Consider the following 13,881-nt stretch of genomic DNA (forward strand, 5'->3'; position numbering starts at 1 on the left):
GAAACATCCTTTCCAGATCTACTCTGTCTTGACCTTTCAACATTCGAAAGGTTTCAATGAGATCCCCCCCCCGCCCAATCCTTCTGAATTCCAGTGAATTCCAGTATTGGTAGTTTGTGAATGTTGTGAATGTACCAGCTTATTCTTGTGTTTGTTCTTGCCCTAAGCTGAAAGACAAGTCTAGAATTTAAACTGATAATTCAGAGCACACAAGATCATAAGAGAAAAGGAACAGGAGAAGACCACAGGCCTTTCAAGCCTACCTACACACTCCGATCATGGCTGATCTATACTGGCCTCAACTCCTCTTCTGTCAGGTTTTTCCAACCCCGCAATTACTCAATCAATCAAATATTTATCCTCCTCCACTTTAAATGCCTCCCATCCAGCTTCCATCACCCACCAGGGTAGAAAATTACAGAGTTGTTAACGTTGGCATAGCTTCCCTGTGACCGTGTGCTTGTTCACTTGGCAGTTCTATTTCACTTGCTTAACACAGAGACAGATGGGTTGTTAGGTTAATTGACCACTGTAGCCTGAAGGTAAGTGGCAGAATTTGGGGAATTTAATGGGGAGTGAGGGAAGAATAGGTTACAGGGAATGCGGGAGGAATATGTTACTGGGAATATTAATTGCTCCTAGAATTGGCATGAACTTGATGGGTGAAAAATCAGTCCTTCTGTTCATAAGGAAATAAGCTTATTCTTGCAATTGACCAAGAATAGGAATCTGCAAAGTTAGGTCCGTGTGGTTAGTGAATGAAATCAGTGTGCATTCTGAGTTCCACATTTCTTTCGACCGCTTCCACAAAGACAGTGGCATAGTGGTTAATATGCTGGATAGAAATAGTTTTCCCAGTAAGGGAAACTCTCGAAGTATGTAATTTGGACAATGATGTTAGGCATTCATACCTTGGAATAACACAAAGGTTTGCAGACCCGTTGACTTTGTGTGGACATAATGAAGAATCTGCAGTAGACCTGAATTTGAAGCAATGTGCAAACTGTGTACTCGTTTCAGAAATGTAAAGGAAGCTGAAGGTTATCTGGTGAAATGACTCCTGTTTCTACAATGAGGCTTTGTTCTGCCTTTAGGGCCGGTTGGGGAGAAGCAAAATTACATGCAATCCTTAGTATCTATGCCCAGAATAACAGCTTATTGGATACAAGGTTTACCTCAGAACCAATTCAGATCCATACAGGAACTGAATCTGGTGGTGGGACTGTCGTTTGATCGTATTTACTCTGCTGATGGATTAGAGAATGGCTCACACCTGGGTGTCACAGTGACATAGAAATACCCACTGAGCCATTGACTTAGTTATTGATTCAGGGTTTGTGTTTGCTTTAATAAATGTTTCTCTCAGAAGCAGAAGGGGGAATTCCTTTTGCTCAAAATGAATTTCTAGCCACACAAACTCAATTCTTGAAAGGCACATACTCCCTCGCATCCTTCCTTCTTGTCTTCTTCTCACTATCCACTGCCGTTCAGCCAGCAATCCCCTGATCCAGAACTGTTTCCCTGCAGATTGCCCAGAAATATGACATTCAGAAGGAGGAGGAACTGCGAATCTGGATCGAGGGGATCACTGGGAAGCAGATTGGGGAGAACTTTCAAAAAGGTCTGAAGGACGGAGTCATCCTCTGCGAGTGAGTACTGTTTCACCTTTTGTGTGTCAACAATGGCAATTTTGCAAGATAGTAAATTACAAAACCACTAATATTTGCTCTGCTTTGCTGTTTCCGAAGAATACAGTTCTTGAGGATACTGTTAATTCCATATCCATTGGGCAGCAGTTGTGATTGTGGTGTTCTGAAACATGGGGGCTGAGAGTCGTAACAAGTTTGTAATTGCGCCCTATGGTTACTTAGAATCATAGATTTCCATCAATTTATTTTTGACATTGTCCTCTGTCTTGCCACCTCTCTATCCGAAACCACTGATGTTTTCCCCTGTTTGAATCCGGGTTCCTACCTGTATGTACATGCCATTGTACTTGAGTTGGCTTTGTATTAGTATTGGATGACAGTACAAAAACACAGAAGAGTGAAAGGAAGCATCTATATGTCAAATATGGAATGCAGAGATACTCTCCACTTCGGACACCCGGAATCATTAGCTCATTATCCCAGACAGAAATGTAGGTGTAGGCCATTCAGCCCTTTGAGCTTTTCTTAGCTCAGGTTCTCCTCCCAGAATCAGAATAAGGTTTAAAATCACTGGCAGATGGTGTGGAATATGTTGTTTTGTGGCAGCAGTACATTGCAATACATATTAATATATATATATATATATATATATATATAAATCACAATAAGAAATGCATTTATTTCCTATGGTAATTTGTTATGAAATTAGGTGAAATAAGTAGTGCAAAAAAGACAAAAAATAGTGAGGTAGCTTACAGGGGTTCATTGGCCATTCAGAAATCTGATGGCGCAGGGGACAAAACTGTTGGTAAAACATTGAGTGTGTGCTTTCAGGCTTTTGTACCATCTCCTTGACGTAGCGATGAAAAGGGGCATGTACTGGGTGGTGGGGGTCCTTAATGACGGACCTGCCTTGTCAGTGCTGAGGAGGTTAGTGCTGTGATGGAGCTGGCTGAGATTGCAACTTTCTGCAGCTTTTTCCGATCCTGTGCAGGGCCCCTCCGCACCAGACAGTGATGCAACCAGTTAGAATGCTCTCCACAGCACAATTGTAGAAATTTTCAAGAGTTTTTGGTAACATACCTAGTTTCCTCAACTCCTAATGAAATATAGCCACTGTAGTGCCTTCTTTGTAGTTGTATCAATATATTGGGCCCAGGATAGATCTTCGGAGATATTGACTCCCAAGAAATCGAAACTACTCACCCTTTCCACCTCTGATTCCTCGATGAGGACTGGTGTGTGTTCCCTTGACTTCCCCTTCCTGAAGTCCACAATCAGTCCCTTGGCCATGCTGATATAGAGTGCAAGATTGTTGTTGCGACTCCACTGAATCAGCTGACCTATCTCACTCCTGTACGCTTCCTTGTCATCATCTAAAATTCTGCCAACAACAGTCGTGTCGTTGGCAAACCTGCAGGTGGTGTTTGAGCTGTGCCTAACCACACAGTCATGGGGGTAGAGAGAGTAGAGCAGTGGTCTAAACACACATCCTTGACGTGCACCGACGTTGATTGTCAGCAAGAAGGAGATGTTATTTCCAACCCACACCTGACTGCATCTCACAACGAAATGAGGAAGTCAAGAATCTAGTTTCAGAGGGAGGTACGGAGGCCCAGGTTTTGGAGCTTGTTGATTAGTACTGAGAGTATAATGGTGTTGAACGCTAAGTTGTAAACAATAAACAGCAGCGTAACGTAGCTATTGTTGTCAGGTTTATGTGGCTAGCCTCCAGCAATGTGCTTGCAAGCCTTGTGTAAAGAGCAATCATGTTTAGCTGGAATATCGTGAGACCAGCGTATAGCTATGCTGAACTTGCACTTTGACCTGTAGTGTCAACTTCCACTAGATTTAATTTATTTTATTGCAAATCATGATTTCAAACAGCGTTTTCATGATATCAACAAGGTGAAAGCAGAGACCTAATTTTGGGCAAAGGCCTTTTTTAGTCTTAACAGATCACTTATCGTAGTTAGTGGTCTAAAGGGCCAGGCAAGACTCCACTGGAGGTTATTGAAGATTGTTGTAAAGCCCCTGCATTAGGGACCTCTTGTTCCAGTTTAGAGTGTAAGCTGGTGGTTTTACTAGTGCTGCTGTGAGTGGAATTTAGGCAGTCGAAGAAGAAAGTACAACAGGCCAGTCCTTCTGTCTATGTTTGCATTTCAAAAGTATTACTTGGCTGCAGTGTGCTTTCGGGCATTTGTTGGGTCAAGTACGGATAATTTTTGGTGATGATCATCCCTCTATTGCAGACCAATTAGCCTGATATTTTCAGCTAATTTAGGGGAGGGGATGGTTAGCACCTGATTTCTAAAGTCCCTGGCTACAAATATAAACCCAACGTGACATCCACAAACTCTCCTTAAGGCCTGATAGTTTATCTAAAGAAGGCACTGTGGGAGGAAACGGCAAATCCTTTCCGTTCCCTGCTGCACTGTTCAGCTGACATTTCTCCGTGTGAACCCGGCACGATCTTCAGCTGAATCTGACAGGTTCTCAACTGAGGTAGCACAGCAGTGTAGCAGTCAGAGCATCACTACAGCGTCCGCGATCACCAATCAGGGTTCAGTTCCTACCACTGCCTGTCAGGAGTCTGTACATTCCCCCCCCCCGCCCCGCCCCATGACCGTGTGGGTTTCCTCCAGGTCTTGGGATCCTTCCCCCATTCCAAAGATGTACGGTTATGATTGGTGAGGTCTGGGCATGCTATGCTAGCACTGGAAGAGTGGCAACACTTGCGTGCCGCACCAGCCAATCCTCAGACTGTGTTGGTCATTGACGCAAACAGTGTGCTTCACAGTATGTCTATGTACATCTGACATATAAACCTAATCTTAATTTGATTACGAGGATGATCTGGAACTTTCAATCTGGGAGAAACGGCGAGAGTAATTTGGAACTTGTAGGCATTTTTCATCCCTGCCCCTCTTCCTGCCTTAATTAGACCAGAGACCAAAGAGTGAGATGATTGGTGAGTGACTTGCAATCATCAGTGAAGCCTATCTGTCAGTGGATCAATAATAGTCGTAAGTGACATTATATTTTGCAGGAATTTCCAAGCTTAGAGATGCAATGACATCATGCTATTTGATGCCCGCTGCTAAATACCAAGCAGCTACATGTATTCATTCTGAAACTTTTCACTCGTAAGTATTTTTAGATGTAGTTTTGACCTGAGTGGAAATAGGCAACCTGTGAACAAAAATCCTACACACACAAACCTTTCTACATTGATCTTGGGAGTGGGTGTGTGTACTGGTGGGTTTTTTTTTGACTTTTTTTGAAATATACACCTGTACTGTATATTTGTTTGAGTTGCCGTGACATGGTTGGCATTTTGGTGTTATTGAATTAAGTTATGTATGTATAGGTTGTGGCTCCCACCCACCCCTGTTTCCTCCCATTTGGTCTCATCTATCATCTACCAGCTTGTACACCCTCCCCACCCCAAATCTTATTTTGGCTACTGGCCCCTTCTTTTCCAGTCCAGATAAAGGGACTCAGTTGGAAACATTAACCTGTGAGGTTTGACCTGTAATTTTCCAGCTTGGTGTGTTCCTACATAACCAAGGAATACCCCGTAAAATAACATGTGTTTTAGCCATTCACTGGTAACTAGTGGCTCTGATGCCAGGTTGCCAATTGAATATAGAGGTCAGTGTACAAATTGTAGCCACATCCTTCCCTGTTGAAGTCGCTTGCTTTATTTTGTAGATTTGTACAGGACAGAAATTAGCCCTTTGGCTCACCAAGCCTGCACCAGGCATCAGGCACTCATTTACACTAAAACAAGTTTATTCTATTTAACAGGCTCATGAACAAAATCAAACCCAACTCTGTGAAGAAAATCAACAGGTCTGCTTTAAACTGGCATCAGGTACTGTGTTATATTTATCATCATCATCATCATTATGTGCCGTGTCATATGACATCATCATTATGCACCATGTCGTATGACATGGATGATCATGGGCTCCATGACCATGATTGCTCTTGGCAAATTTTTCTACAGAAGTGGTTTGCCATTGCCTTCTTCTGTTAACAAAGCTATGAAAAATGTTTTAAAAATCAGAAAAGAAGATTAGTATGTTCTTTAGTGTATTTTCTGGAATTTTCCAGTATCTTAAACATTTAGTTAAGGAAATTGTAGTTGTAATTATAATTCTGGGGAGAGACCTTATCGTACAGTCTAATGAGGTGATTGCAAGACCTGTCGATAAACATAAATAAAATAACTTAAGATCATTAAGTAAGTCAAAACTGAAATAATGTAAAATAATGGTTTTTGTCTCAAACAGCTGGAAAATCTGTCGAATTTTATCAAAGCAATGCAGAATTATGGCATCAAACCACATGACACTTTTGAAGCAAATGACCTGTTTGAGAATGGGAATTTGACCCAGGTACAAACAGCACTACTGGCCTTAGCAAGTATGGTAAGTACCAGACTAGCATTAGCTCAAAACAGTTGTCCAGATGACCTGAGTCACTGTTCTCACATCTATATTACATTCAACATGCAAGTGCATTCCATACTTCACTAACTGTGACTTGGCACTTCATTACTTCTCTTGCTTATACTTGGAGATGAGCGTCGATCGCTATGTTTAATATGGAGCAGCCTCTTCCACTACCCAAACTGGAACTCGGTGAGCCTGCTGTAGCTTCGGATCTGGAGTGACCTTTGACTGACACCATCCAAACTCTGAGACTGAAAAATCAGCTCTGAGCAATGGTCTAGCCACCAAACCCAGAATGTGCATGAAAGATGAATAAAAATGGGCTCGGATTATAAAGCACCTTTATTTTCTCATCCCCAACTTCACTGGGGTAGGGGAGATTAATTTATCCAGGATTTCTTGGCCTGGTGCCCTTCCAAGAAATCCCATCCAAGTGCAACAGATGAGGTTAATGCGTTTGGCAAGATATTGAAGTTAGTTCCATTCGCCTACTTCAAACAGCGACCCAATTATTGCAAAATGAGAGAATAGACCAAAGTAGGACACTGACCTGAGGTGCAAATTGAAGCCAAGTTCACTTTCAATTACTGACTGAGGAGCGAATGGTTCACAAGATCAAGTATTGACTATTCTCCAGTGCTCAAGCACCAACTATGATTGTGGTTGAAGTAATTACAAGAGGCTTGTAGCAGAGAAGTGACAAGTACTATTCTGATTCTGCACGTCTGCCCCATATTTTGCTTCATCTTGTTAAATCTATTTTTGCTTTCCTCCGCTGTTGGCTGGTATTTGATGGGGTTCCATGGGTGTTCAGTCCACTTAAACTTCCCCACGTATCTGTTCTTTGCCTGAGATTATAAGGAAAGGTCACCGTAGTGGAGCATCAGCCCTGCAATTTATGGTGGTGAATTAACCTACCAGAATGTACATGGAAGGTAACAGGAGCATACACAGTCAGAGTGGAAGTGTCTCCTCCACACAGACAGCACACGGTCTTGAACCTGGACCACTGGATCTGTAGGGCAGCAGCTCTGCTATCTGAACCACCCAAAGTTTGTGCCTTTAGGCATTCTAAACTGGGCAGTGCCTCTATTTGTTGAAGCACAAGGGAATCTGATGTAAAAAAAAATCTAAATCTCAGTGAACTAGAGGCGACTGTTGATTATTAAGATTTCTTCTTTCAATAAGGATAGATTGTAAATTTAATTATTTTGGGTAAGAATGTGGGTGGCAGTGGAAGTTCCGCTGTTTAGTAGATAATGGAGGAAATTGGCCGTATTGCTTACTAGCGGGGCTGTACTGCATGTGAGTGTGTGATTATAGATAATTGTGAAATGGGGAAAATAGCTGTTCCATGTGCTTTGTGTTTTTAAACACTAATCAATTTCCTCTTCTAGGCTAAAACCAAAGGGGTGCAGGCTGGAGTTGACATTGGTGTCAAATATGCAGACAAACAGGAGAGATCGTTTGATCAAGAGGTCTTAAATGCAGGACAATGTGTCATCGGACTTCAGGTATTCATATTTTGGTCTCCTGAGAACGGATCTATTAATCACTGCAAAGCTGTAGGCTCCCTTGTTCTAAGAGCCAACCCCAGCCATGCAACCAAAGAGCTTCTTTTCCATGGAGGGGGAGAGGAGCATTTTCAGAACATAAGAACATAAGAAATAGGAGCAGGAGTAGGCCATCTGGCCCATCGATCCTGTTCCACCATTCTCTAAGATCGTGGCTGATCTGGCCATGGACTCATCTCCACCTATCTGCCTTTTCCCCATAACCCTTAATTCCCCTACTATGCAAAAATCTATCCAACTTTGTCTTAAATATATTTACTGAGGTAGCCTCCACTGCTTCATTGGACAGAGAATTCCACAGATTCACCATTCTCTGGGAAAAGCAGTTCCTGCTCATTTCTGACCTAAACCTACTCCCCCGAATCTTCAGGCTATGTCCCCTAGTTCTAGTCTCACCTACCGGTGGAAACAACTTTCCTACCTCTATCTTATCTATCCCTTTCATAATTTTATATGTTTCTATAAAATCTCCTCTCATTCTTCTGAGTTCCAGCGAGTACAGTCCCAGGCGACTCAATCTCTCCTCATAGTCTAATCCCCTCATCTCTGGAATCAACCTGGTGAACTTCCTGTGCACCACCTCCAAAGCCAGTATATCTTCCTCAAGTAAGGAGACCAGAACTGCATGCAGTACTCCAGGTTCAGCCTCACCAGTACCCTGTACAGTTGCAGCATAACCTCCCTGCATGCAATCCCTCTAGCAATGAAGGGCAATGTTCCATTTGCCTTCTTCACAGCCTGCTGCACCTGCAAACCAACCTTTTGTGATTCATGAACAAGCACTCCCAAGTCCCTCTGCACAGCAGCCTGCTGCAGTGTTTTACCATTAAAGTAATAACGTGCTCTTTCATTTTTCCTTCCAAAGTGGATGACTTCGCATCTACCAACATTGTACTCCATCTGCCAGACCCTTGCCCACTCACTTAACCTATCTATATCTCTCTGCAGGCTCTCTGTATCTTCTGCACAATTTGCTTTTCCACTCAATTTAGCATCATCAGCAAACGTAGATACACTACATTCGGTCCCTTCTTCCAGAGGATTAATGTATATCATGAACAGTTGTGGGCCCAGCACCAACTCCTGCAGCACACCGCTTACCACTGATTACCAACCAGAGTAACACCCATGTATCCACTCTCTGCTTTCTATTAGTTAACCAATCCTCTATCCATGCTGGTACATCACCCCCAACTTTATGTATCCTTATGGATACATCTTTTATGTGGCACCTTATCAAATGCCTTCTGGAAATCCAAGTACTAATGTCCATCTGTTCCCCTCTATCCACTGCGCTCATTATATCCTCAGAGATAACAGTCAAATTATTCAACTAATCATCAGAACCAAATGCAATCCCATCATCACACACTGACCCATAGGAGGAGCGTCCAGTATAGGTCAGCATATCTTAGACTGGGTGGTGACCTATGCTGGAAGCTCCTCCTATGGGACAGTGTGTGATGATGGGATTGTATTTGGTTCTGATGTTTAGTTGAATAGTTTGACTGTCTACTTGTCTCCCCTTTCACTGTGGAATGGGTGACATCTCTCTGTCCCTTGTTAGTGAGAGAGAGAGAGAAAGCCTGTAGCATGTCGAACTGTCAGGTAAACAATAGTTTTTGTCAACTGCAGATCATGGTCTGTCTTTGGGAGCTTTGCTGTTGCTTGGTGGGTACTGGGCTCTGATGTTTTCTGCTGAAATGGGGCGGGGGGCAGGAGGTTGATGCTTTGCTGCTTTTGCCGTCTCTATTTCCTGAGGAGACTGAGGTCCCTTAACATCTGCCAGATGATGCTGAGGATGTTGTACGAGTCTGTGGTGGCCAGTGCTATTATGTTTGCTGTTTTGTGTGCTGGGGCAGCAGGCTGAGGGTAGCAGACACCAACAGAATCAACAAACTCATTCGTAAGGCCAGTGATGTTGTGGGGATGGAACTGGACTCTCTGACGGTGGTGTCTGAAAAGAGGATGCTGTCCAAGTTGCATGCCATCTTGGATAATGTCTCCCATCCACTACATAATGTACTTGTTGGGCACAGGAGTACATTCAGCCAGAGACTCATTCCACCGAGATGCAACACAGAGCGTCATAGGAAGTCATTCCTGCCTGTGGCCATCAAACTTTACAACTCCTCCCTTGGACGGTCAGACACCCTGAGCCAATAGGCTGGTCCTGGACTTACTTCCTGGCATAATTTACATATTACAATTTAATTATTTATGGTTTTATATTGCTATATTTATACTCTATTCTTGGTTGGTGCAACTGTAACAAAAACCAATTTCCCTCGGGATCAATAAAGTATGACTCTGACTATTGTACATGGGAAGGGGGAGAGCGTGCCTTGGGGTTTCAACATTTTTCTGTCATTCGTTCTTTGGGGTTCTCTTCTGTTTTCATGGATGTCTGCGAAGAGTAAGTTCAGGTTGTATACTGTATACATTCTCTGATATTAAAATGGAACCATTTGAATTACCCCAAGGTCTGCTTGTTGACATTGGGTTCAAGTCAAAGAACTGGACGGTCTCTGGTGTGTGGGGGAAAATTTAACTCGGCCTGACTTGGTACTTTTAAGAATAGGGGAAAATGAAGGGAAAAGTCAAGAGGACCGCGGGTGTCTTGTTAGTTTCCGGCTGTTCTACATTAGTTCATTTTGTTGATGGTTCTGTGCACCTTTCTGCTACATAGATGGGAACCAATAAATGTGCCAGCCAGACTGGGATGAGTGCTTATGGTACCAGACGACATCTCTACGATCCAAGAGCTCAAATCCCTGCTGCGGTGGACCAGTCTACTATCAGTTTACAGATGGGAACCAACAAGGGAGCAAGTCAGGTTTGTATTACTTGCCTGTTTTGATCGTTAACACCACTGGCTAATTTTGATAATAGATGAGCTAAGGTCCACAAGCCATCTGTGAATATGAGCGCAGGTCTGTTCCATACTACAAAGCACTCCAACCTTGGGGGTTCATGGCCTACCTGAGAGATCTGAGCCAAAAGTCTAGGTTATTGAGTGGGGTGGGAACTGTCAGAGGTGCCATCTTTTGAATAAGATGTTAAAATTGAAGCTCCATCTTCTTTCAATGAAAGATAAAGCTATGCTGTCAATAATTTTCAAAAAAATGAGCTTGCCAGGTGTTTTGGACCTTGCCCCTCCATCTGCATCTAAATCAGATTATCCCCATGGTCACATTGCTGTTGAAAAGGCCCTCAAATGCAAATTGACTGCTGGACTTCCTAAAGCATGAGGAAAATAAATTACTTCTGGGCATCATGAAGTTATAAAAATGCAAAAGAAGTGAATGCTCTATTTATTTTTCAATGTTCTTTCTGTTCATAAATGTTTTAGTGAAAAGTACATCATCCTTTCTGAAGTGTTGTAGCCTTTAATATCAAAGTTAAAACCATTTTAAGTTTCATTGAATTCATTTATTAATATGATATTCAGTAAATTCTCCCAATACAAAAAGTAAGAGCAGGAGGCCATAGAACTTCTGGCCTTCTCCACTTGATTAGAACACGATGGTTAACCTTCTACAACTTGTGTTCCCATTCTGCTCCGACATCCTTCATTTTGGTCAGAGATCCATCTAATGACTGAAGTGGAAAATTATAAAGATACACAGCTGTAGAAATGAAGAAATTACTGTTCCGTTCACCCGAATTGTTGAACTTTTTGTTAAAGAGGAATGTTGCTTTAAAATAAATGCCCATTGAATGTGCCTCTTAATATACCGAATTTCTGCTTTACTGCCTGTCTTCTAGTTGTGTCCTTTGATTCCTTCCATGAGTTTTCCATGAACTATTTTCCTAGTCCCAAGTGATTTCATTTTTCTTCAATTATTTTTGTCGTTGTACTTTTATTTTTCCTCTTTCGTTAAAGAATATCTTGGACTCTGATGGGTTGTCCTGTGGTCAAGAATGCTGCATGCTGTAACACTGTAGCCTTGCTTGATTGCAACTTGAACACTAACCTTTTGCCACCCCTGTTCAGGCTGGTATGACCGCACCAGGCACCCGAAGACCCATTTATGACAAGAAGATGGGCACCGAGCAGTGCGACAACAGTACGGCGTCTCTGCAGATGGGGAGCAACCAAGGAGCCAACCAGAGTGGCACCAACTTTGGACTTGGCCGCCAGATCTACGATCCCAAGTATTGTCCAAAGGCTGAGCAAGGACAGAATGGAAGTAATTCAGATTACAATGCAGAGTACGTCCCGGAGCACCCAGCTGATTACCCTGGGCAATACCAATGAATCCATTATTGCAGTGTGGACACTGAAGGAACAGCTCCAGTTTTATGTGGTCATTTCTCACACAGCAACATTCCCTCTTCTCTGTTGAATGTCTACATTCCAAATATGTTTACTTTAGCAATTGTGAGCAGAAGCTGATAATAATTTACTTTCTAAATCCCTTTGTTTGTTTAACTTGCATTACAATCCTGTGGTAACTGGGAAGGGAAGGTATTTGTTTCATTTTGAAAGTATGTTCTTGAAATTTAAGGCAAGGCTTTTACTGGAGTCAGTATGAAGCAGCTGACAGTTGGGTGAGGGAGGGGTGAAAATTGTTGATTCAGTAGTGAAGTGGCTGGTAAAAGCACTTAATGATAATTGTTAGATTCTCCGGTAATTGCTTCAACTCCCTATACATTTCATTTTGAGGTTAGAGCAGATTGATTTTAAGGCTTTGCTGTTTGAAATTAATACATATTTCCCTTTTAACAAAAAGAAATTGGGAATCTAATGTTTGCAAATCCCAGTTGTCCGAGAGAGAAGGCTAACTGGGAAAATGTAGCCACCTGTTTCTAATTTTTCCAGCCTGCCAATTTCAATAACATTCCAAGGTCGCTGTGTTTACAATTTTCTTTGTTGCTTCTCAAAACAAACTGGATTCTTTTCAAGCCTGACTAACATTCCAAAGGGTTAGTGATCAGGAGAATGTGGCAGAATAAAACTTTGGGACCAAGTCTCCTATAAGACATAGGATCACAGCTTGCAGGAGATCTTGCAGACTTTATCAAGACTGCAAGCTGATCTTTTTTTCTCCTAAAGTCTGATTTAGTGCTTTGACAAACAGCTTTTTACAAAATAAACTGGAATTTGGCTATGCTGAACCTGCTGAGCCTCAGTACTCTACGTCATGTGACATGCTTCTTGCGCATTCCGTTCAAACCACCCTCCATCTACCATCACCTCCCTCCAGTCATTTTCCAGCTTAAAAGCTGAACGCCAAAAGCTTGGAGCTCAAAATGCTACTGGCTTGTTTCTATTTCAAAAGTGGAGTGAAAAATACTGCTGAAATCTTGGTAATCCAGATCATTGGAGATTATAAAAAGGAAAAGGATGACCAGCAAGTTAGCGCAGCGAATTACGTGATTCTTTTTTTAAAATCGTGTTTGAATAGACAAGTGCAGAGAAGCTATATGCTTTAGGCTGTCAGCACTCAATGATGTATCTGAGTTCTGATTCCTGAAGGCTCCAAGGCTAGGAAACTAGTGTATTTTCTTTGAAAATGCAAGTTTAAACTGGTACTACAAAAATTTAATAGTGTGAAACGGCAGATGCCAAAAGTGTGAAATGGAAAATGCTGGAAATATTCAGCTCGTTAGGCAGTTTCTACAGAGAGCAAAACAGAGTTAACATTGACTTGTCTCACTCTGCAGATGCTGCCTGACATTTTGGATATCAAAGTAAAGTTTATCATACAATGAAAACCTTACTGCCAGCAGCAGAACAGTCACGTAGCGTTATATAAGCAGCATTCACAAAAAAACCCATATAAATTATACCAAAGTTTTACAAAATCTTTGCCTTGATATTTCCAGCATTTACTGCTATTATGCCTTTGGACTATACTGTAGAGCACTTGTCACAAATGGGAGTACTCTCTATACAGTGTATGCAGTTCTCTTTTAATCCAATTATTAAATGTTTTTGTATTTTGTAGTGTGTATTTTTTGAATTATATTCCGCTTCATAACTTTTAATAATTCTAATGGGTCTCATTTGACTGTAAAAGCTTCCACAATGTGGGGGTGGTACAGATTAGTGATTATAATGGAGAACAAAGTCATGGCAAAATAATCTGTCTGTATTCACAGCAGAGGGCAGCTTGCGTATCCTGTGCCTTAGAGCCAGCGACCCAGGTTCAGTCCTGACCTTGGTGCTGTCTGCGTGGTGTTTGCATGCTC

At 42.1% G+C, this 13,881-nt stretch overlaps 1 protein-coding gene across 2 annotated transcripts in view; it reads left to right on the forward strand.

Annotated features, from left to right (window-relative positions):
* Positions 1 to 13,666, forward strand: part of LOC134337252 (calponin-2-like) — a 33,752-nt gene extending 20,086 nt beyond the window's left edge. For both annotated transcript variants that reach the window (XM_063032103.1, XM_063032102.1), the window contains exons 2-7: positions 1,528 to 1,649; positions 5,460 to 5,526; positions 5,948 to 6,085; positions 7,507 to 7,623; positions 10,373 to 10,519; positions 11,681 to 13,666. In XM_063032103.1, coding sequence (XP_062888173.1) covers positions 1,528 to 1,649; positions 5,460 to 5,526; positions 5,948 to 6,085; positions 7,507 to 7,623; positions 10,373 to 10,519; positions 11,681 to 11,944 — 855 coding nt within the window. In that variant the 3' untranslated portion in view covers positions 11,945 to 13,666. The remainder of the gene's footprint in view (positions 1 to 1,527; positions 1,650 to 5,459; positions 5,527 to 5,947; positions 6,086 to 7,506; positions 7,624 to 10,372; positions 10,520 to 11,680) is intronic.
* Positions 13,667 to 13,881: the final 215 nt, after the last annotated feature.

This window comes from Mobula hypostoma, chromosome 24 (assembly GCF_963921235.1).
Source record: "Mobula hypostoma chromosome 24, sMobHyp1.1, whole genome shotgun sequence".
NCBI classification, from domain to species: Eukaryota; Metazoa; Chordata; class Chondrichthyes; order Myliobatiformes; family Myliobatidae; genus Mobula; species Mobula hypostoma.